We start from the raw sequence: 24,803 nt of genomic DNA, 5'->3' as shown, positions 1-24,803 counted from the left end.
ATGGAGATGGACCAAGGAGGTCATTATCCAGCCACTGTTAAAAAATTAAGCAAAACTGTAAAAACAACGCTTTTGGACAAACCCAGGCTAGCTGTTTGTCCTTGCTTCTTGTCTTTACGCTAAGCTAGAAACCAAACAGCTGCCAAAGTTAGCGCCTAACTGGTGAAAATAGTTACTCAGGTTGAGAACAAAGACGGAGCTAAAAGAAGACTATCAGACTCAAATTTTGCAGGTCAGTAGAATTGTTCAGAAAGGAAACGCTAACTGCTGCATGTCTATTGGGTGTGTGAACAGGCAACTTGTTGCTAGCAGGTTCACTAAATCAACTTAAAAGGACAATATGTGGACAGCCTACAGCCAAAAAAATTGAGACACATGATGGAGATTGCATAGTATTGAATAGCAGACTATATAGTGACAAGCTCAGTGAAGCTAAACATTACAAAAAGCATTTGTTGTTCTCATACGTGCTAGAAAAAATGTCCAGTCTGCGTGCTAAGCTAAGCTAAGCTACCTAGCTGCCTGCAGTAGCTTACAGTCCTGGCAAGAAGGCACATATTTCCAAAATGTTGAACTATTCCTTTTATGTCTATTTTAGTTAGATATTTGTCTGTGCTTTTTTTTTAAGCCTGAGACTTCTAGTCTGATTTATTGGAAGGTATTTTGAATGGTATGTCCTAAAATAATACTTATATTCTCAAAATTAGGCAGTAGTGCTCTGTAGCTCCATAAAAAAATCTATTTAATGTATTATTATTTATTAAAGTATTTTATTATGTCTTTAGATCTCCATCTCTCCTGACATGCCTGATCACGGTCATATTTCTTCTATCAGAGGTGCCAGTCAACAAGAAAAACACCCTATTTCTCGTCTTAATGAAAACTTCCAAAAGTTGAATGCACACAGTCTCTCTACATGACTTTCATTACAGGTAGTGCAGCTATTATTATCACTTCAGCAATCTTTTCTCATACTGTTGGAGAGTCTTGCACCTTAAATAAGATTACACCTTGGAATGAATCTAAACGCTCAATAAATCACAAACTCTGCCTGTAACTGTAAATGAAGTGCACCCGAGCCGGGAGGTGAGAATCCGGTTACTGTCTATTATGACACTTTTGTTTCTTAACAGGTTTATATAGAAGGACATTGAGGAAGTTCCTGCTTCCCTTTTGTGGATGCTGTAATGCAACCTCGGGGACGAGTTTCGATTTTTTTGTGTGTGAAAAGTTCGTGAATTGCCACATTGCTTATGGATGAAGGATGTTGGTTTTAATGAGGTGACCTCCCTGTGTGTACTTCTCCCTGCTGAGGCTGGTGTTGGAGCCGCGGTGCGTGACGGGTCAGTCTATTACTGTACTTCCAGGAGCACACTTGTGCTCAGAGGTTCCCTGTTGAGAAAAAAATGAACCTGCCGTCCAGAGAGGAGTGCGAGGGGTGGGACGAGGCTCAAGTAGCCTTCTTTATGTGCAAGGTGAGTACAAGAAAAAAAGGCGATACCAGTAAAGCCGGCATGTTGACCTATTTTCTCATTGTTTAAACTTCAGTAGTTCACTAGCTAATAGTGGTATGTGGATTATGTGTAGTCTGGTGTTAAAAGTACTGTACTGTACAGTACTGTGGAGTTAAATTCAGTTAATAGCTCATTCAAGAAACTAAATCAATATGTGTTTACTGCCCTCAGAACCAAATGCAAGAATGTGCTGCCACCGTAAACAGACTGAGAATTAACGGACAGAGACTTTTGGTGAGTTAACCTCCTTTTTTTCCTTCATTTAACCTGAATTTTACAGAAAATACTCGTTCCGTCCTTCCCACGGTTACATCGTTTACTAATACATTCAGGATCATATCTGGGTTGTGGTTGTTATTCTAATTACATCATATAGACAGACGCCCCCCAGCAATTGTTATTATGATGATCGTGGTATTAAAAACAGCAAAATAATTACATCTCCTTGAGCTATTTGTGAAACTGTAAGCCCAGTTTATGATGCCAAACGTTTCTAACATTTGCACGCCTCTTTTAAATCCAAATTAGATCGCATGATGTTTTTTTCTTGTCAACATAAAGCTGAATGCTCAACCTCTAAGTTGAACTTCACAGTGACAGCAAACGTCAAGAGTTAAAAAACTGAGGAGATTTTACAGGATATGAAACATGACAAGTGCACACTCACTTGCATGTATTACTTCCCGCACGTTCGGTGTGTAATCACAGGCTCTCCTAATATGGTGGTTGGTAAATCAGCTGCAACTTCTGCTTCTAACACTCTCACTTGCTTTGCCTCCATCATCCACATTGTTTGCGTGAGGGCCTTTTCGATGTGTGTGAGAGGCACACTGACACAATGAGTGCAGGTGAAAACTGCCTGCGTGCCAGTTTGGGAGAGAGTAAGAACTGTGAAATGAGACTTGTGGATAATAAAGCTGTGATCCCTACTTATTTAAGGAAGTATCATTAAATCTGCTTCAGTTTTGCACAGGGTGGGGGTGTTTAAAGAGGATTTAGTGCATTAAAATAACCGGAGCGTGGGTTTATAACTTCCTAATATTATTTTGAGGATACTAATAATACCTCAGTAATACCTCCTGTGGCACGCCTGTAGGAGCGTGTCTTCCTAGTGGCCACTTATAAACACTTGTTGCCATGCTAACAGGTCCACTCTTCTATTCATTATTCACTGACCGTGAACTGATTCCACTTTAGGTGGCATCGTGGAAATATTTCCCCTATATCTCACAGCCTTATCTCCCCTAAAATACACTCACTGTGGAATTTTATCACCCACTTGATGAATGTTTCAGAGCAAAGGCTTTGAAGTTAGCAGTGCAGATATGAAAAATACATATACATGCCGTATGTGTATTGACTGATAGATCCCGTAGCTACAGATCCCAGCCAGCACACATGGACTCCATTAAGGTCATAAACCCATGTAGTATTGAACAAGAATATTTCACCGCTGACTTCACACGCCTTCAATTTAAGCAGCTTCAAGGCCGCAGAGTCTGACAAACATGCACAGTCACACACTATTAGTTAAGGTGTGTGTGCTCTTGTTTGCTGTGTTTGATTTGTGGCTCTACGGAGATATCAGGCTCCAGGTCCACCAAATTGGTCCAGACTGAAATATCTATGTAGTAAATGGACCGACGTGAAATTTTGTACAGACATTCGTGGTCCCCAGGAGGTGAAGCCTACTGATTTTTGTGATCTCCTGACTCCTTCCTCTGGTGGCACCATGAAGTTGACAAATATGTTTCAGAGTGAAATATATCAACAGCTATTGGATGTATTTTGAAGCTGATTTTCATGGTCACAAGAGGATACATTTTATTGATTTCTGCTGATCCCATGCATTGGCCTACAACCTAATTAATTCATTCATTAATTAATTTTAACAGCTTGACTCCTGGAATGTTAATATCTCAGCATTGATTGGATTGAAATTGTGTACAGATATTCATGGTCCCCAGACGGTGAAGGCCTGCTATGTGATCACCTACCCCTGACTTTTCATTTAGCGCCACCAACATGTTGTCATTTTTAGTTCTTAAGTGACATATTTCAGTTTCTACTACATTGATCAGCTCAAAAGTTTTTTCATGGTTCCCTGATGAAGACTTCCCATGACAACAGTAATCCCTTAACTTGTTCTATGGCGCTCCCATCAGGCCAAAACTTCAATTTGCCAAATATTTTGGTTTCAACCAAAGACCTGAAAAACTTCCCAACTGTTTATGGCAAAGTAAGATATATTAGCATGCTAACAGTCTAATAATGAACCCAAGGATGTTAAATAAAACCTGGATACAGCTTTGGAGGCGGAGCCCCGATCATTCCAATAAAAGCTGCTCAGTGGCGCGTAAAGCCCAAAAAGCTCGACTTCCCAGCTATAAAATTACCCGAAATCTTCCATGTTGTGGGGTCCATGGAGCGTGCAAACTAGAGACTTCTGCCAGCCGAGCCGGCTTACTCACGGTTCAGCACCGGGCTAACTTGAATAGAGATAAAATGATTAAATCTTGTGGTTCTTCCAGACTCTCCAAATTTTATTGGACCTATGGGGTCAAATTATGATGATTAAACGAGGTCATCTTTTTTTGGCTTCTGAAGGGTGGCAAGTTTGAGAACTTGTGAGTTAGTTGATGGAGTACCTGACCTGTTAAATGTAATGAGAGAGCTTCTGTGTTTGTAAAGAGTGATTTGTCTCTTTGTCCTTGCGTGTCCTCATATTTTGTCCTTACCACATACTTTATGTGTTAGACAGAGCAGTGTTAATATTTAATCTGTGATCTGCATCATCATAGATTTTTGTTCGACGTCTTAAGGTCTAAAAAGTCATTACTGTAGAGGCATTTGTCAGTTTGAAAAATAATGTGTCTTGGATTTGATGAAGTGAGTTTCAGTAGGTGGCACTCTTCACTTATGAGTGTTGCTGCTCATTGTGTAATCATCCAGTTCCTCTATTATTCTGACAAACAAGCTTCTTCAGCCTCTGGCAGTGAAATGTCGCTTCCTGCTGCAAGAGGATTTTACAACAGCAACTGTAAGCTTTGATGCTTCGGTGTAGGCTGTGTAGGTTCATGACACAGTTGTGTTATAAATTAGAGTAAATATTTACATATCTGTATGGTTTTTTGGGTTTGTTTTTTTTTACTTCAAGAACTTCAAGAGCCCCTCCTCTTAAAAAAAATGGTTACATTAGACACTATTTTACATTATCTGAAAAGGGAAAGTTTGTCACTTTAAGGGGAGACACTACAGGTGGAAACAGACACTACTGGTCACTACTGGGGCTATTTTGCTTCCATAGCGTGTCCTCTTTCAGACAGGCGGAGGGCAAACGTCCAGAATACACACTTCTGGGTTTATTTTGGTTCAGTTTTCTGTTCTGAATATTTGTGTAATTTGATGTGCATATTTAATTAGATAGCCTCATTTGCTTATTTAAACATGAAATATCCAAAATCCTTGTAATACAAAAACGCTTGTCTTGATTTGAGTAAACAACTTGGAAAGTTTGTTCGATAAGATTCTTACACAATTCACCATTTTCTGCCTAAGAATGTATTTCTTTTTCTCAAAATGAGTTTTCTTATACACTCCACTTCAGTAGCCCCTACATACACCAAACTCTCCAGTTTTATTCCTATCTACAGCTTATTCGGAATATTTCTGTTGAGGAATTGTACGCAAATTAGTTGAATTTAATTACATAAACATAGAATTTCACAAAACTGTTAATACAAAAGAATAACTGTCTTAATGTAAGTAACCAACCGGGGAAGTTTCATGTTGATATCTGCTAGTTAAAGTCCTTAAGTCATGTATGCACGAGCATGATTTGGTTTCATCACAACTAGTTTGGAGGCCAATCATGTTTCAGTCAGCAACTTACACAACTGGACTTTTCAGTGAAGAAGCAGACATTTTGTGATCTTGAAAGATTATATCAGACACAAAATTTGACAACTCAAAAGAAGAATGCTTCTTTTAACACAATGCTTCCAAAGTCTTTAGAGGATCTTTGAATTTATAATCTGTCTCTGCACCAATACAACAAACTCCTGAGATTTCATTAAACGTGCACGATCACACGTTTTCTTAAACTAATGTAGGTCACGGGTATGTCTTCAATATCACCAGTCTCTTGGAAATCAAGCAGGAAATGAGAAATAATTGCTGATGATAACTTCTATTTGACTCATCAGTTACTCAGCATGTGTCTTTGGCCAGAGAGGGTCTGCACTGTGGGCTCTGAATGTCATCCAGCAACTGTGCTACGGCTGAGCACTGCCTTTGGCTTACTTTGCATATTCATACGATGTTTATGCAGCATGTGGAGCAAAGGTCATAAAATCTTCAAGGAAATCCGCACAAGTAAGCAGACAACGCGTTTCTAAAATGCTCTCACAAGGCAACGCAGGGCTGTGCCTGGAATGCAGCTCCTTCACATTACACCTACAACATCTCTTCATCACGCTGGTAAGAATGAGCCGTGAAATAACAATCCAATTCGGTCTGAGTGGTGGGTGGCTGCATACTACAGTGTGGATGGGAATGACAGTCAGTCGGCACAGTGTAGATAAAGGTAATCTCCATCTTTTTGATGCCGTGTTCGCTCACACAGGTAGACAGGTTAAAAGAGATATGTAGTAGATCAAAAGAACTGTCAGCTGCTATCTTTGTGACGCCGCCCGTGTGAGAGGAAGTCGCTTTCAACTCGTGTGTATGATGACATCGACACTGCAAACAAAGGCCCCTCAAAGTAAAGGAAAGCAATATACAGTATGTCACGTGATTAGTTTGTTGTTGGTATCACAAATGTAGTGATTGGCCTGCAAAAAAATTTGTATAGGCTATAGTTAAAAAGACAAAGAGCAAATATAACATTCAGCAGAGATTAGGTGCGAATGTACTCCAGCTGCAGCTTCACAAAATTACATTTAAATTTTGACACAGTCCCCTTGCAATGGGTAATAAAGGATACAAAGCAAACTACTAGTATCTTAAACCACAATGAACTTACACTTGTGATTCTGGAACATCACGGTGTAGATGCGTGACCATGTGGAAAGTCTCTCACCTGATGACAGTCATCAGACCCTTGCACAGCCGCTTGGAAAAAAACCAAGCGTACATTCGTGGGCATGTAGCTGCAAAGCTGTTCCTCTATTTTGAAACTGAACTAATTTAAAAGAAAAGCGTCCACAAATGTCCCATCAGACGGCCACAAGTGAACAGAAACAAAAAGTGCTCATCCATGCGCTTGTTTGTGGGTGAAACTGAGATGCCAATGTTAGCTCTCCACTTCTGATAATAACAGATGCTATCTTAACATCCACACTAACCTCATGTGGAGCCACTATTGGGTTTTTCTGACAATACCTTGGTTTTAAAATATCTGCAAAACTGTGTCAAGAAACCTTAACTGTCAGAAATGTTGACACACTGAACTAAGATGGTGAATGTGGTTAGCATTACACCTGCTAAACAACAGCATGTAAGCATTGATAGAGCATGTTAACATGTAGGTCAAAGCATAGCCGTGCCTAGTTTAGGCCTCACAGAGCTGCTAGCTTGCCTGTCGATCTTGCTAATGCTTCAACCAGATGGTGCCTCCGTCCGAAGTTCTGATGTTCTACATAATAGTGGCTTTAAAGGTGCAGTATGTAAGAACTGGCCACCTGTTGTATTCATACTCCAAACAGCTGCTAACTGTAGCTAGTTAGCTCTGCTAGCTTGGTGGCTAGCGATCATATTAGCTGACTCTGTCCAGACTGGGAGCTTCAGAGGAGTGTTGGTGTTGCTCGCTATCAGAATATCACCTCATGAGGTACAAAGTGGCTAGCTGGTTAGCATGCTAACTTCAGTAGACATTTCTGCAACACAGTACATAGACGCCAGCACTGTTGTTTCTTCACATTCTGATGATAATGTCAGTTCATTTTTAAATGTTTTCAACTCAAATTCTCATATATTGCACCTTTAAAGGGAAAAGAAAATAGATTTATATCAGGACCAATTTAGAAGACAGTTTTTATCACTCACACGTGCTGATTAAACTGTATGAATGTTCTGAAAACATGTAAGACGTGAAGATTCGATCGAGTGCTGTTTTGAGTGAGGGGTCCTGCTCTGTAGTACAATGGAGAGGCTGTAGCTTGTAGAGCTGTTGTGTCTCATTTGAACAAGCACAGACACTCCTATAAATAATTCAATGCGGGAGCAGTGCCTGGGAGTATCCACTGGGGCGGACTATTTGATATTTTATTCTGTGTCAAAAGGCTAAGTCTGATTTTATACTATACCTTTTTTTTTTCTCCTGTAAGCCAGTGGGATGATCAAGTGTGTATCTGTGAGGCCAAGGTTCAGTTCTTTGAAGGAGGTAAAGCCTTTCATATTAAGTGATCTCACTCTCTGATTTACAAAGGATTAAATCAGAAGCTCTGCGTTCACTGTACTACGGGCTTCTTCCTAGAGGTAATATATCCTTTTGTTGCACCAAGGTTCCCTTATTCACACACTAATGTAATGTGAGCTGCATTATCAAGCCCGTCCCAGTGGAGCATCTCATATAAACCATTAACAGAAAAACTACCATATAATCAACGGTATGCAACATAATAGTACATCATTACACTTGTTTCCCAGGATACTCTGCAGATAAAGAGCAAACTATACATTATTCATGTCTGAATTAACAAGCCATATTAGACTCATACCTCATACATTAACCCTTTTGTCAACAAGCCTATCCCCATTTGTTCATTTGACATCCTGCAGACTTAAACACACAAATTCCAAACTTTCACAAATATTCCTTGTCATGGATCTTCATTACACAATGATAAATAAAAAACAGGAAAGCGACAGAGCAAGTAACGACCTGGAGCGATGAATTATGAATGAAGAGGGAAATACATAATTTAGCGGGATTTGTTGCATATTTTATGGTAATCATTTCCTTTCATTTACGAATCACAATTGCCTTCCTGCGAAGCCGACATTAAATGCAACAAAAACATTGGAGTTAAATACATTTTTTAAGAAATTTATGAAATTGTGTGAGACGGCGGTGCTGCGTGGTTACAGTGACAATGACGATGGTTCACGGAGCATCACTTGTATTGATTCACAAAACAACCAGGCAAAGAACCACATATTCTTAACTTTGCTTTATTTTTTAGAGATTCTGTCGTCAGTTCTGTGTCCGTCATGATGGTGACTCATGAACTACCAGCGTGTTTGTTAATCACTCTGGTTAAATTGCTGCGTTATATAAGTTACAACTATTTGATTTTTATCTCCCATTATTGAGTAGTACTCTTGAGCCCTTCCAACAACTTCTCCATGCAGCTGCAGTATCTGACCAACATGAGGGAAGTGCTTTTAGGTGTTAATATATGCATTATGTAATGTTTGTAACTCTGACCCTGCAGCTCTCATGCTCTCTGTACTAATAAAGTAATTGTATCTTCCTCTGTGGTTTAGTTTAGAAATAACACGAGGGTTACATAAGAGAAACACGCTGTGTTGTTGGGATCGCCCTCAGTGAGATGCTGCCATCTCCTGTTGGATAAGAGGGGATGCAAGACTGCGACCCTCAAACAACAACTGTCCAAAATGCATGTGTTTGACATCAGTATCATACTTGCTATCAGGAATCACAGCTATTTGTGAGCTCTGTATCCTCTAATTTTACGGTTGATTTCTCTGATGCTTTCACAGAGCCTGTCTGACAGCGAAATGAGCAAGTTTAGTCTCGTCCACCAACCGTGAGTAACACTTCACTGAAATACTGCTGTCGTCCCGTACTTCAATCTAACCTTCATTTCTTCTCACCTTACCTCCTTCCTCACATTTTTTTGCTTCTCATATGTCTTTTATAATTGCTGTTATTAGTAGTAAAACATTTCAGCAACACTGAGGTTATTCTCAAAATACAGAATGCTCTTTAAATCCACTGGGATAGTACTTATTGTCAAGCAATCATATCATTTCCAAGTGACAAGATACTGGAGGCGCTTTATGTATGAGTAGCCTATAATATATAAAAATCTATGTACGTACTCGAAAATAAGACATTGCTTCAGAAATAGAATCACAATGTGTTTAATATGTTTGTGTAGTTGCAGGTGTGTGTATGTGTGTTGTCTTGTTATTCTACATTTTTGGGGTCCCAAACCCGGTAGCCCAATCAGGGTCTGATGGCTTTGTGGGGACCAAAATGCTGAACCCTATTAAATATCACATTAAGTTTTAAGAAGAGGACTTGGGTTAAGGTTAGGGTTGGGGTTTGGAAAGTAGTGGTTAGGGTTATGGTAAGGTTAGAGGAAATTGATGTCTATGTAATGTCCCCACAAGTGACGGAAACAAGGATGAGTGATATGTGTGTGTCTGCCTGACTGCACCTGCACATTTGTTTGTGAGGAATATGTTCCTGTTCATGTATTCCCACGTGTAAGCGGGTGTTTATGCGGGTGTGTATATCTCAAAATAAACAAGTGTAATCAGTCAGTCAAACTAAAACTATATTGGCAATTTAAAGGTGTTATTTATAACATCCAGCCACTAAATGGGGGTTTCCATCTCCCCCTCCCCCACTGCATTCACGCCTCAACACCACTGTTGCTCTAATCATCTGCCCCCTCAAGTGGTTGCCAGTTTGTTGTAGGTAACGTTGCCAATGCTAGCTAGTGCAGTTAGAGCAGTACAGCATACTGTAGAAATCAGCCACGTTGTTTTCCACAAACTGGCAACTACCAAGACTGTTAATTCGGAAGAAACATGGTTACCACATGACACCAACCACGCTGGATTGGCAAACCTTGTTAGAAGCTGGAACCAACTGTCAGAATTCTTACACTGAGATCAACAAAACAATCATTTTGGCCCCGACATGAATTATAAAATTATTAATTCACAATCATAACAATGTTTTGAAGGAAAAGAGAGACTTTTATTCTGCACCTTTCTACAAGCTCTGTAGATGTATTATTTATTTTAAAGGATTTGTCTACATAAAAATGTTTTTCTATTTCTATTTTTAAACTAAATGAAAACAAATATTTTGTGTTTGACTAATAAATAAACTTTCGTGGCAAAATTCTGTGTTTACTTTTAAGCTTTAAAGTTAGCATAACCTCTTCTCTGCCAATGTCAAAATGAAAAAATCAATTTCCATTTCATTTCACATTCAATGTCATTACATTACACATACATCATTACACAAATGTTGTGTGTGTTTGTAAAAGAAAAAAAACAGAGTACTTTTCATTTTCATGTACATTTTAATTTTCGGAACTAATAGCAACATTCAACTGAAAATTTTATATCAATTTAGTTCAATGATTTCACTGTGGTGTTGTCATTCCTGAGCTTCCATACAAGACGTGGATTATTATTGCTGTAGCAGAGTATGAGTATCCACTGCTCCTCTTAGACAGTTCAAACTCAATGTAGGTCAGATTAATTAAAAATACTTAAAATATTAATCACAGTCACTTTCTAACATTTTCTTCTAGCTCACATAGCCAGGAATAAACCAAACCTTTTGCCAGTCATTCGCCATACAGTTTGTAACAGCAAGGATATACAGCAGAGCTTCATATAGAAAATTAAATGGAAAATCATTTATTTAGATGACAAAGTTTAAAAAAACCCCACATACATATAACTGTTTTCACATTAATTTCAGCTCCAGACCAACGGCTGACTAAAGGATTGTTTCTCATTATGAATCATACACAGCTGCTTCCTTAAAAATCCCAAACTGCCTCTTTAATTCTTTTAATTCTTGAAGGTTCCATCTCCTCCACTCTGGTTGACTTGTGATCAAGTTAGAGCAGACATCATTTTTTTCAAAAAAATCCCCTTGGTGACCACAGACACACTGTCGTGGATCATCCTGCCAGTCTCACAGGAAAAGGCTGCATACTTACTTCTCTTCACCCTCCCATCTGCAGAAAACAGTGAGGATTACCACACGGTACTTTCCATGACACACCATGGATGACCTCACACATAGACGTGTTTCACAGCTAAAACTCTCTAAAACTATCTTTTGTGAGGAAGCTTTTTAAACAATGGTGGAACGTTAAGAGATGTTTCAAAGGAGTTAATAGAGTGACAGCTGTATGGTTGACCTGAGTATAAACTGTTATATACCCCACTAACTTAAAGTCCTCCTTCAGTGACCTCATTCAGGTGATGTATTGTCAGCAGCAGTTAAAATGACAGCATTCGGTTGGAGGTGAAATCAAAGACACTCAAGAGTAACATGAGGTAACAAGAAAATGTGTCGACTGAAATCTGTTTCTGAGTATGCGATTGAGACGGGGAGTGGAAAGGAGAAGTGATTTGTCTCAAGGGCTGGCTAGAATGGATCCCCTCCCCTCCGTGACAAAGACATGACTTGTAGCCAAACGCAGTGTTCATTTACATTTCTGCAAACAATCTGGCAGCACAGACGTTAATGCATGAGGCCCGAAGATTTAAAAACTCTCCGATTAAAAAATATGGATAAATTAAATATGGATACGTTAGGTAAACTGGCTGCTCCTGCTACAGCAAAAATCCGGTAAGAACTTCAGGTTTTTTTTAGCATATTTTGTTTCTTCTTCTTCGTCTTTGCTTCTTCCTCAAGAAGCCTGAGAACGAGTGTTTCATTAGCAGCTTCAGTGTTTGTTGTGCACATGTCAAAAACAGCAACTTTGAACTTTTACTTGAAATGGACAATATCACTTGTTGCTAATATTGATTCCACAATTTCTTACATTTTTGCAGTGAAGGCATTGTACAAAGTACAGAGTTCATTTATTAGTCATTCCACAACATGAGGTTGTCAAACAAAATGCAAGTTGTGGTCCATCGCAGTGTGGATACTGCTGCTGCTAAACGTTTTTCAACGGATTATGTTTTCTCCTCAAGTAATCATTTCTTTTGAGTCATTTTAAGCATTTATTTTTCATATGAAAATATATGCTTTTACCATTAATGGTGCACTGCGTAGTTGCAAAAATGCATTCAAGCTCAAAAAGGTAACATTTACAATATATGGCAATAATACAAAAGTAAAAATAGAAATAGAAAGTAAACAAGCTGTCCTCAGAGGGAAATACGGTCCCCAGAATGCTGCATGAAGTTAGAAAGGTGGCTGCTTAGAAGGGTCCTGCAAATATAAAAAAAAGTAAAACCATATGTATTGTGTTATCCTTTTTTCTTTTCTGATTAAAATGCCTTCCCCAAAACTACATAGTGGACCTTTAAATAAAGGAGAACTTAGATGTAAACAATGTCAGAACAGTGAAAGAGAAGAGAGTTCAAGAGAAAAATGGAGGAGTCACTGATTAAAGTGAATACGACATGAACTTGGTAACTTTTGTTCAGCTCACTGCAAAATTCACGTTCTGAATGATAAAGTCAACTCCTGTGTTTTCCAGGCAGCTTCAGAAGATTGTTCAAGACATCAAGAAAAACGACGGCGGCTTACTGAACAAACTTCGAAGGTCAGTCTCTCGAATTACTACACGCTTATGTAACGCGTGAAAACACACAGTGGAAACATTCTATATGAATGTGTAACGTTAAGTAGTCGACAAGTCTCTGAGGAGTCTGGAGATCTAAAAATTCTCTGTGTGGTGTATAAATGTATCAGCAAGGACGGTCAATTCCTCTTTCACAACCGTTGGAATAACAGAGAGAAACCCACAAAGCAAAAATAGCTCAAACAGATGGCTCTTCTCTCACTTTCCTTTCCTGAAATGTCTCCTCTGAAGGCGCACGAGGACAGACAATGACACATGTGTTACAGAAGCCATTTATTCTCATCCTGACTGCTAAATATGCGCAGCAGTCTGCTAAATGCGCTCATGTAAATGGAGCCCTTTCACAGATTTACAGCGCAGGTGTCGAAAAATGTGTCGAGACAAAGTGTCATTAGTCAAACAATTCCACTCTTTATTGAATTTAAATCTCATTTATAGCTCGTATTCATAGAAAGGGGATGTGTTCCCGTTGTCAAACCACTATATATGTATATATAAATAAACTATAACCACATATTGTAAAGTCATTCATTGCCTGCTGCTGATCCCAATATCTCCCCACATGGCAGACTAAAAGGCAAACCACTTCCAAAGGTGCCTGCGAGAGATTACAAAGGTAAGAACAGTCATTGTCATTGAAGTGTGAGTCTGTAGATCTCACTGACAGGTGATCACCACGTGATATAAATGTATTACATGAAAAAGAACATAGTGTTGACTTTGGACTTGATAACGTGTATATCTGATCGATATGGATGATAGATGTATTTATCGAACATATCTTATATTATCATACATATCTTATCAACTTATTGATGCATGACTTTGATTATTTATGCTGACCTCAATATCGGCCATTGTGTTTATATGCAACTTTTGTTGATTTGGTTGTGTGGTTTTATTTATTAAGCACATTTTAATATTTGCTTCACATTTCAATTCCAATGTGTGGATATTCTTAAATATAAAAGAAAGTTCATAGGTCTTTGAAAAGGCATACTTGCAATATGCTGTTATCCTTTATACTTTATGCTGTTATCATTCAGTAGCATTAATAGGTCTTAAAATGACAACAATATTCTTTATCGCAATTATTTCTGGGACAATATATTGTCCAACAAAAGTAGTTATTGTGACAGGTCTACTTGTTTTTGCTGCACAGAATATCTTAATTTAAGTCCGTCCTATGAGTCTGCTCAACTGTCCGTATGTACACTAAAAAAAATATTGGTGAATTTAATCATACAGGCTGTGAAAACACCCGTGACACAATTCCAGTGAAAGTTATTAACAGGCTTTATTATGTGAATCTGAATCAGCCAAATGAAGAAGATACCTTCTACAAAGACAGTGTTTAGTACAAAAATTGCAAAACTATCTGTTACTATCTCACCAACAAAACCACAAAAATAAACTGTGGTACTAAAAAGAGTGTAACTCACAGAGAGAAAAATGCACAGAGTGAGGACTGTGGATTATTATCACTTACATTGTCACATGTTACTGTAAGAAGTACATCTTTTAATATTCACTCTGCACAGGAGGAATTATACTGACCTGTAACTCTTTCAGTGTACATGTTGTAAAGTATGGGCACGTGAGTATTGACTTTAGAAGGACAATGTACCCCATAATCAAAACGGCATATTTTTGCGCTTACATGTAGAGCTATTTATCTCTTTATCTTGATAGTTCTGTTGTGAGTCGCCCAGTTTCGGAGATGTCTGCCTTCTTTGGAATATAATGCAATAGATAGCACTCAGCTCCTGGTGCTCAAAAAAAATACATTTGAAAAACTCAACTGCAGTGTCTCTTTCCAGAAATCATGACCCAGTTACACAGTTAAGTAAAAACCACAGACCTTGTTGTTAGCTGTTTCATGTAGAAACTTTTTCTTTTTTTAATTTTGCTCTTTGAGCACCACAAGCTGAGTGCTACCTATTTCAATTATATTGGAGAGAAGGTGGACGGTATCTCAAAACACCAAAATAATCTAGATGGATGAAACCCACTACAGGTTAGAGGAAAAATATATAAATACATTTGCCCCGTTAATGTATTTGAAAACAAGATCACAGAGAAGTTTGTATTTGTGTGTAAGAACTTCAGTGTACAGTATTTAACTGTAGTCGTGAAGATTATCTGATCGTTTAGAATGAACAGGTGGATACAGTGCACAAGGTACAGACGTATCAGCAAAAGTACCTAATTAGCCACTGGGGGTAACAGGTTTCATTTCACCTGTTTCTAGGTGCTATCTTGAGAAACACCCTGTGCTCAATCATGTGAAGCTGCTGTTCAAACTGCATCATGAAAACAGCGATTAAATCACTTGTTGAGAGATTATTCATTAGTTGAAGAGGTGAGGAGACACGCTTCACTGGTTCCTCAACACAGACGCTGTTCTAAATTTAGATAACGTACTCTGACACCTGCCCAGATTAATTTAATGCTGGCATTTCATATTTTTTAGGCATAAGAGTTTAATGAAATCCACAGTTCAAATCTTAGCTTTTAATAGACTAATTTTTCTCTCTGTAATGAAATCCCTTTTCGATTTCTGTGTTTACAGATGACGACCAACTGTCTGAGCCTGATTATGTAAGTTGGTAAAAATTGTGACTTGTGTTTTTACACTTTAAACTGTCGATATGTGTTCGAAACGTTAAAAGTATGTTGTTCCCAGGATAATGACATGTACGAGGATCCTCGTGAGGAGCACGATGACAGCTACGAGCCTCCTCCCTCCCACAGAGTCTTCACCACAACTCCCTCTGCTTCCTTCCCGAAGGGGGAATATCTCGGTTGGTACAGTCATTTGACATGAAGAACTATTTATATCTGCACTTTGTACTCATTCAGTGACTGAGTTTTGATTCTTATGCCAACTTCTTTAGTTCTGCTGATGATGAAATTCAAAAATCACATGAGCTTTGATTTCTTTTCACACAGTTTCCATAACAGCTTCTCCTTTGCACTCATCTCTCTTCCTGCTGAAGTTGGTTCATTCAGCGTCTTCACCACTGTTGAGCCATGGCCACAACACGCAGATGGCCCCAAACTTCATGCAAATTCTGATGTCCTCTTTCTGCTTCTGCTTCTCCTTTCCAGACAACTGCCGTAACCGGCCCCAACGGCCACCCAGGAAGCCCCTCCGCCCCGTCAAAGCCTCCAAACAGCTGCCCCCTGAACCCACCAAGATGTCGAGCGATGAGGTAAAGCGACTTTGATTCCCCAAGCTCATATAAATGCTGTATTGCAGGCCTGTGTGGTGCTGAGACTTCCACAAATATTACCGTGTCTGTCGAAATTTCACCATTTCCTGTGTGTACCAATGAGTGTTGGACAGCTGACACGGTCACTATTTCACAATATGTTGTCTGTTGTTGTTTTTGTAGGAAGACTACATCAATCCAGATGGCAGTAACGATGATGACAACTACATAGAGCCCTCAGAGCATCCTCCCCCCAGTAAGATACACATCCAATTAGAGAAGAGAAATACAGTAATATGGGTACTGCTGCTGAAAGGACTGCTACTATGGAAATATAATAACAGCTAGAGGGGCACTCGGAGAGCGCAGACTCTGCCGAGGCCATTAATCTACTCTTCCCCTACACTTTATATGTCTTGATATATTTCCAAAACTATCAGAATAAAAAAAGTTGTGTATCCGCCCTGTGAGTCGGACCCGCTCCAAATTTGCCAAAGTGTCATGAAAATCGTGCCGTCAGTTTCTCCACAGTCCTGATGACAAACAGCCAAACAAACCGAACTGAAAACATAACCTCCTTGATGTAAATAACAATACTTTCTATACCTCTCCTCAGATCCTATAGTGCATGGTGGGACCAAAATAGGGAGGGACTTTCCCATGTTGCCTACACCTTCACCTGAGCGTCCACCCAGTCCTGGTAGGTACAATAACCCTGCTGCATCTCGTTACAAGTTCACGAGAGCTTACATCTACAATCATTGCAACTAATAACCTGTATAATCACAGCTCTCTTGCAGTCACACCCAGTGTTAAACACACTATCTGTTACTGTTCATGATAAAACCAGTGTCTTGTATGACTATATTTAAAGGTCCAGGGTTATTAGGGAGATCTTTTGGCAGAAATGGAACTTCATATTCACAATTATGTTTTCAGTTCCCTGTTGTGTCAAATCGTTTTGTTTCTGTTACCTTAAAATGAGCCTTTTATGTCTACAGAGCGAGCAGATCCTCTTCCATAGAGTCCGCCATGTCGCAATGCTGTGTTTCTAAAGTAGCACAGAACGGACAAACAAAACACTGGTTCTAGAGAGGGACTTTCACGGATTCAGGGGATATTCAGTTGGTTTTAATCTGCAACCTCTCTGCTAAATCTGACACACATGACCTTTACTCAGGTGCTAACTTGTTGTTTCCACTGCACCGTGGTGAAAGATAACATGAATTTGATTTGATTTTTTGATGTGAAAAACAAAAATGTATTGTCACTTGCTTAAGTGTTTTTTTCTGACAAAAACAACAGTCTAAAGCTCTGATAGCTCTGTGAGGCTGTACTAAGGCAATGTAGTGCTTTGAGCTAAATGGTCATGTTAGCACGCTAACATGCTCACAATGACAATGCTAGTATGCTGACTTTTAGCAGGTATAATTTTACCTTGTACACCGTCTTATTCTAGTGTTTTAGCATGCTAACATGACATAATTAGCACCATGGCTGATGGAAGTGTCATGAGTTTTGCAGGTATTTGATCATAAACCAAAGTAACAGACAAATTAAAATTCTGACCTGATTATGGCGCCAGAAAAAAAGTTAAGTAACTACCAAATTTAAAGTCAACATGAGAAGGACATGAATGCATGTACCAAATTTCACATTTCATATATTTCATATTTACCACCAAAACCACAGACGTCAACCTTGTGGAGATGCTGAGTTAAAAGTTATTGAGTGGAAGACTGAATGTCAGGTAGATCTAGAGATTTTAACACACTGTTAAGGTGAAAACGTTCAGGATTTAGGATCATTAATGTCTGTACATAATTTTAATGTACGGTTAACAGAAGTTATCCAGATATTTCAGTCTGGAACAAAGTGGTGACCCAACCAACTCTGAAGCCACTCTGATGGAATGGGTGAACATGGAAAAAAAAAAGGAGGCCTCCATTATATTACTCTGTAGTATTGAATAAAAAGCTTATAGAGCGATGCGTGGGAAGTCTTTGTAAATACACTACAATGGGAAACAGTCAAAAGCAGTTAGTCCAAAAAAAAAAAAATGCCAGAGGGCAGGAGCTGCTGTCAGCTGCAGACATGTTTAAACTAATGAAAATAATGCGATCCAGCCACAGAACAAGGCTTTTGTGGTTCTACCCTGTGCCTAATTTTGACTTTGGTTATTTTTCAGACCTTTATGAAGTTCCAGACAAAGAGGTAGGCTGCTTATATAACAGTGTTTACAAGTATTGTAAGGTACATTTATATGTGGAATTTATGCTTGTTTCTTTTTTATGGCCTCTTAGCAGGAGAAGTCATTATCTCTTCCAGTAAACAGGTCAGTCTGACACAGACTTGTCTCATTTAAATTGTACAGACATAAACACGAAATGTTTTAGATAATAATCCCAACTTAGACTTCAGTCTGAGACTAACCATGTCCTTGCATCTAATTTGCAGACTACCTCCAATACCTCCAACAAAACAGGCACATTCATTACCACCGAAACCCAGCCCCAGGTAGGACCGACAACATTTCATGTAGCCATTATTTGCCACTTAAGTGCAGTTTCTACATTGCATTCCTGTCACTACACTAATAATGAGTTCCTTTCTTTCCTCAGACTGAATATGAGGAGATCTCCTCACACTGTAAGTGATGACAAATGTGCAAGATTTCATTTAGAAGAGGTTTTTTGCAGGAAATTTAATGCTGCACAGTTAGAGGAACACTGATTTGCTTATATTGTGATTTTCCAGGTTCAGGAGCCGACAGGTGAAGATGAATATGAAGTGTGTGATCCAGACGACAGTGAGTGTTTTCACCTTCATTTTTATTAAGACAGACTGCTACTATGAAACATTCGAGCATGATACGCCATCTAGAGGATGGCCAGTGGAAGGAGGAAAAATATATGTCCCAACAGTAAATGTGACAAGTGATGGATGTAATATTTACTCAAGTACTCTACTTGGGTACAATTTTGAGGTACATGTACTTTATTTGAGTATTTCCATCTCCTGTTAGTTGATATTTCCACTCCACTTCATTTTGGAGGCAAATACTGTACGTTTTACTCCACTACATGTATTTGATTACTATAGATTCTAGTTACTTTGCAGATTTCTGCATCAGAGCCACAGTAAAACATCTTTAAACAAATGTATTTATTCGACAATCGGATGAAAACCACTGATTCTGATCATCAGAAAAGTGCAGAATATGGGATCCGATAATTGTTCGCCCTATAATATACAGTATATACATGTAAATATATGCATAATTTACTTTTACTTGTACCTCAAAACTTAAGTACATTAAATATGAGATACTTTAAGACTTTTACTCAAAAACTATTTGTATGGGTGACTTTTACTTTTACCAAAGTAATAGTTTAACACAATATCTTTACTTTTACTCGAGTATAAGTTTTGGGTACTACATACAACACTGATAATAACCAGTAGATCATGGCATTGTGTGCTTCTCCAGGACCCAGTAATAAATCTGCAGAGAGTCCTCCTCCACTCCTACCCAAACCTTTGCCCAGAGAGTAAGTTTCGCTCTGCTAATTATATACAGAATACTGTCACATGTTTAAGCTTTAAGAAGGAAATAACTGATGGTTTGATGTTTTCTGTCTCTCAGGAGGTCACCAAAACCACCTGTAAAGCCGGTAGGAGTTTCTAATCGAAAAATCAAATGCTCTGAATCGGTTTCAATGATCATTTCTTTCCTGTGTTTTTATGTGATCATCTGATGTGTGTCAACATTACAGCATGTACTTTTGTTTATGAGGCTTTAAATCTTTAAATGTGACTCTTTTTGCAGAGGCCAGAGTTAAAACCCAGGGTATTTGACAGTAAGTGAATTCAGATATTACATGTGCACATTATTATTCACTCTAGATAGAGCTTTTATTAAACATTTAATTTATTCACTGAGTTTTTTTGTGAATGAATTCCCCATGTGGAGGCAAGGATGTGGCCCAACTGAAAATCTTTAGCGACTTTTAGTGTCCAATGATGACCTAATTACATACATACATATGCTACACATACATAGGAGTGTTTACCGATGTACAGTAATGAAGATCATAAAAGCAAATACAAGGAACTTTTATTTTGCGTTGATTCTGGGGGCCTCTGTCGACTGAAGACGGCGTAGGAGTAAATTCTGTATTAGTGTCGTACCACCAGACTATAGAGCAGTTGGCTTGAGACTCCTCAATTCATCCTCAGCACAATAAATATTTTTAATTTTAAAATAGCCAATCTTCCTGCTGATGGTGTTGTTTGTTTATGCAGCTCATAAACAGGCATCAGTATTAAATTGTTGCATAAACATTTAAAAGTTCCTTATAGTACATTTAAATTGAAGTACATTTCATATTTTCTGTTTCTATTCCAGTTAAAAAGGAATATAGCAGGTTAAAGATGTACAGTATAAGCCATGAAAGCACTGAAAACCTATGTACATATTTAATTTGTGGATCTGTTCTTCTACTTCTTACTAAACACCAAACGCAGCAGAATTACATTCTGTCTGGATTTCCACAGGCCAAACGCTGCCTCCGAGCCAAACTGAGCCGAAGCCTCAGCTGAAAACTTTTACACTGGACATGAAACGACCAAGGTAAGAAATGCAACGTACAAACATACGTCTTAAGCTATGCATCACAGACATTTTTAAAGCGTTTCAACTGAGGAAAATTGCCTTTAATCACAGCTCTGTGGTGTGTATTTACCCTGCTCGGCTCTGTTTGTGGTCTCTGTTGCAGAATTCCTCTTCCACAGTTTACCTCCCTCAGTGAGTACAGCTCCCGCTTGTTTTCCCACTGCAGGTCAACACCCATATTCACACACACATATGAGTTCTGTACTTTAAAAATAAGTGAAAGAGGTCAAAAAACGAACTGTGATATTTCTTTATGATCAAACAAAACACAGTTAGCGTGACGTCTGTGTGTGTTTTCCCAGAAACAGCTGACAGAGGAAGTGTTTCTGCTGAAAATGAGTCAACAGACCAAGATAAGGTGCTTGCTTTTACAATATGTTTTAAAGATATACACATAACTTAACCAACTATACTCATACAGTAAATCCAGAGTTATGCTTTAAAATTCTTCCTTTCTCTATTTACTTTATTCCAGGACGCAGATGTCTATAAGAAATCCTGGTATGGCAGCTCATGTGACCGCAAGACTGCTGACGATGTCCTGTTTCGCTTAAATAAAGTGAGAGCACAGTCATCCAAAAGAGCAGCATATGGATTATATCCCATAACCCACTGCCAGGTTTGACTGTGAGTGCTCTCTGTTTCAGGACGGGGCGTTTATGGTGAGGAAGAGCTCCGGTCAGGACGCACAGCAGCCCTATACATTAGTGGTGTTTTACAAGGGCAGAGTGTATAACATCCCAGTCCGCTACATACCGACGACTCAGCAGTACGCTCTGGGCAGAGAGAAGAAAGGGGAGGAGGTACAGTACATGACTCCACTTTTTTTCCATTTAACTGTTTGACTGTCTGTGTGGCCCATGGTTGATGATAGAATGGGATTTCAGGGGGTTAATCAATGTTTTTCTATAGAAAGAGACATGTTTATGTCCCTCTGGGCAGGCATGCTGATCTAGCTTCTTGTCCTGGGTTAAGTAATGTTATACTTAATTATAGACCATTCACACATATGTCACACCTACAGTTGTGTTCCAGGTCTGAAGTTGTATAAATGTAGGCAATTTGACAGATTGTTATCATTTCACTGCTTCCTGATTAATCCCCAACTGAAAAGACAATGGATAGTGAAAATCCAGAGGGACACTGGGCCATATTTCAACGTAGAAACAACATATTTGATAACCCGTAAGCTTCCGGCTAACGTTAACAATGTAACACAACAATGGTAATTTTAGCAAGGAAGTGGGTGAAGGCTAACATTAACTAATGAGGTGTTTTACCTTAAAATATGGCCCAATGTCCTTCTGAAATTTCACTATTCATTGTCTTTTCAGTTGATGATCAGTTGGGAAGCAGGGAAACGTTATTAATGTGTCAGATTTCCTACCTTTATATGACTTGCAACTGGGTACATAGCAGTAATATAACATTTTAGCTTCCCACCCTAAACCTGACTTTAGAGGAAAATGACTGCAGTGAGAATATGGTCTAACGGACTCGAATACTATGATTGTTAGACTAAAGCAATATGCATTAGTTTGCCAAATAATGTTTAAAAAGTTTAGAGTTTAATTGTGTCGGGTCAAAAGCCTCTCAAATAACAGCTAAAGTAGACCATAGGACATTAAAACATATTGTTTGTGTACATTTTACATTCTGATCTCCTTCAGGCAGAGTGACACAGGCCTGTTTAATCATCTTAAATCGTCACAATGTGTCAGTGCTGAGAAATACTGACTGACTAATAGACTTTTCTTCAAAGCTGACAAAATACATTAACAATGGCTCAGTTCTATTTACATTTCCCGGTAAGACAGTAAGACAGTGTGACTGTGGCCGGACACTTATGAATCATTGTCACTTTGCATGATCATTATCAGCAGTACACACAGTGGTCATTTTATCATCTCTAGAAGGCGATGCGTTACATTGTGGCATTGTCGTGCTGCGTTCCAGACAACTCAGAATTTCCCAACCTCCGACTAGAAAAAGTAGACTGGAATGTGACTCAAACTGGGAGCTCCTGCTTGTAAACTTCATGATGAAGCAGTTGCCTGACGTCAGACAACAATGGCAGCACTATGGAGAGGGGGTAGGATGTATTTGTAGTATTAGTATTAGGCTACTGAAAAGAATAGTTTGATATGTTTCCAATTATGAAAGTGCCCTGAAATAAAATGTATAATGCTGTCTGTTACTTCATCAATCCTCAGTAAAGGAGGCTGCACCACTGAGAGTTCATGTTTGTACAGTTGTGTTATCAAAACTAGCCTGTCACAGTCAGGCATGGTTTTTGTGTACACCAGGCATTGTGCACCTGAAATGCTTGGATAGTGAGCTGTGTAGTAAATGGGTTGTGATTTTAGGCTCAGCCGGTGAGCCAGCATACACAATACCAGGACTCTAAAACTAAAGCAGCTAAATGGATTTACATACATTTCCTACAAGCTGCTGGAGTTTGTAATGTGACACTTTAACTCCAAATGATTTTGTTCATGAGAATATTTTGTTTTTCACCTATTTTGTTTGCAATGAAAAAGCTTTTGTACCAAGTGTAGGAATACTGAAAACTGAGGGAGAAATTATTCAGTATTTCAACTAAATACACAACAAGCTGTTTTCCAGTTTAATTAGTAGTAGAGGTTGGCTGAAATAGAAGGGAGAGTGCTTCGTAATTATTACGCTTAATCATCAATAATAACCTCAACCATTTCCACAATACATCACAGGATTCCATCCTGCAAACCAGCTTTCAAGATCATTTTAAATGTTTTGAGCAACATTAGAAAAACGTCAATTTTGATCTCCTTAACCAACTAATTTAGAGTTTTCTATATTTTAAAATCCATTCTAATTTCGTCAATCCTTGTTTTTTTTCAGTATTTCAGCAGCGTCTCCCACATCATCGAGAACCACCAGAGGCATCCGCTGGTGCTGATCGACAGCCAGAATAACACCAAGGACGCCACCAAGCTGTGCTACCCCGTGAAGCCCTAGATGACCCTCGCTGATGGCAAACAGCCAAGAGACTGGACTTATACATTCCATAGTGCTATGTGTAGTGTCAAACTACTGTTTACAGAACTCACCACTCATGCTTTTCTCCGTCATTGTTAACTTGAGGTCCTGTCAACGGGACCGTGTGCTGCGTTTGCCTGCATTGCTGGCCATGCAGGGCTGAAGTAGCACCGACTCAGAGGACTTTTTAACTTGTTTTATTAAGATGTTTTTTTTAATGCTCAGTCAGTAAACGGTGTTTTAATATAAATGCAAGGGATGAGACATTGTTGTGCAGCTAAATGAAGCAGGTAGACAAATACATGTTTATGACAGCAAAATCTACAGGAGCCAGAAATACAAGGTTGTATATTATGTTTTAATAAACTCTTTTCTTGTGTTGCATCACTCAGCTCACATCTTCAGTCACCACACAATGCCACCAGGAACTGACAGACTGGTTCATTTATTTTGTGGTCAACAAGTAATGCTATCATACTCATGCACATTTGTTGCATAACAAAAATTCCTAGGCACTTGGTGAAAATTCTCAGGTAATATTTTACAGTACCTCTATCTATATACAATTATAAATCTCTTGTCTAAATTGAAAAAAAAAGGATATATACACAGTGAGTTACTGACACTGAAGTGTGCACTCCAGAAACAGGTATACATGCACAATATCAGTATGCAGGACAGGTGCATCTGTCCAATGGTCCTTGACTAACACAAACACACACACATACACACAGAGGAGCCACTGTTCCCTTGCTGAGAATACGGAGGGATCACGGCTGCATAAGGAAATGTTTAGCCACAGTAGGACACTGGTTGAGATTGTCAAAGGCTTAGGCCT

At 38.8% G+C, this 24,803-nt stretch overlaps 1 protein-coding gene across 2 annotated transcripts; it reads left to right on the top strand.

Annotated features, from left to right (window-relative positions):
• Positions 1-1,352: 1,352 nt before the first annotated feature.
• blnk (B cell linker) lies at positions 1,353-24,348 on the top strand. Of its 2 annotated transcripts, XM_073482217.1 has the most exons (24): positions 1,353-1,475; positions 1,686-1,748; positions 9,240-9,286; positions 12,953-13,018; positions 13,627-13,673; positions 15,630-15,658; positions 15,744-15,861; positions 16,169-16,272; positions 16,456-16,528; positions 16,889-16,972; positions 18,461-18,486; positions 18,576-18,607; positions 18,730-18,789; positions 18,894-18,921; positions 19,030-19,081; positions 19,763-19,823; positions 19,919-19,946; positions 20,102-20,132; positions 20,830-20,905; positions 21,051-21,079; positions 21,250-21,305; positions 21,423-21,506; positions 21,595-21,750; positions 23,828-24,348. In XM_073482217.1, exons 1-24 carry the CDS (start codon positions 1,407-1,409, stop codon positions 23,942-23,944), a joined length of 1,536 nt encoding a protein of 511 aa, XP_073338318.1. In that variant the 5' UTR covers positions 1,353-1,406; the 3' UTR covers positions 23,945-24,348. The 2 variants fall into 2 exon arrangements, with proteins under 2 accessions (XP_073338318.1, XP_073338319.1); XM_073482218.1 differs by lacking the exons at positions 1,353-1,475; positions 1,686-1,748; positions 9,240-9,286 and adding an exon at positions 12,023-12,090.
• Positions 24,349-24,803: the final 455 nt, after the last annotated feature.

The sequence above is a fragment of the Pagrus major genome, chromosome 15 (genome assembly GCF_040436345.1).
Source record: "Pagrus major chromosome 15, Pma_NU_1.0".
Lineage (NCBI taxonomy): Eukaryota > Metazoa > Chordata > Actinopteri > Spariformes > Sparidae > Pagrus > Pagrus major.
The sequence above is the reverse complement of the archived record's forward strand: the minus strand, read 5'-3'. Positions and strand labels throughout refer to the sequence as shown.

What these genes read in the sequence shown, in the direction of transcription:
- blnk (XM_073482217.1), top strand. Translation starts at nt 1,407, where the DNA reads ATGAACCTGCCGTCCAGAGAGGAGTGCGAGGGGTGGGACGAGGCTCAA. An exon ending in CTCAGAGCATCCTCCCCCCA is followed by an intron (nt 16,529 to 16,888) that starts GTAAGATACACA and finishes ACCTCTCCTCAG; the next exon opens with ATCCTATAGTGCATGGTGGG. An exon ending in TTATCTCTTCCAGTAAACAG is followed by an intron (nt 18,608 to 18,729) that starts GTCAGTCTGACA and finishes TCTAATTTGCAG; the next exon opens with ACTACCTCCAATACCTCCAA.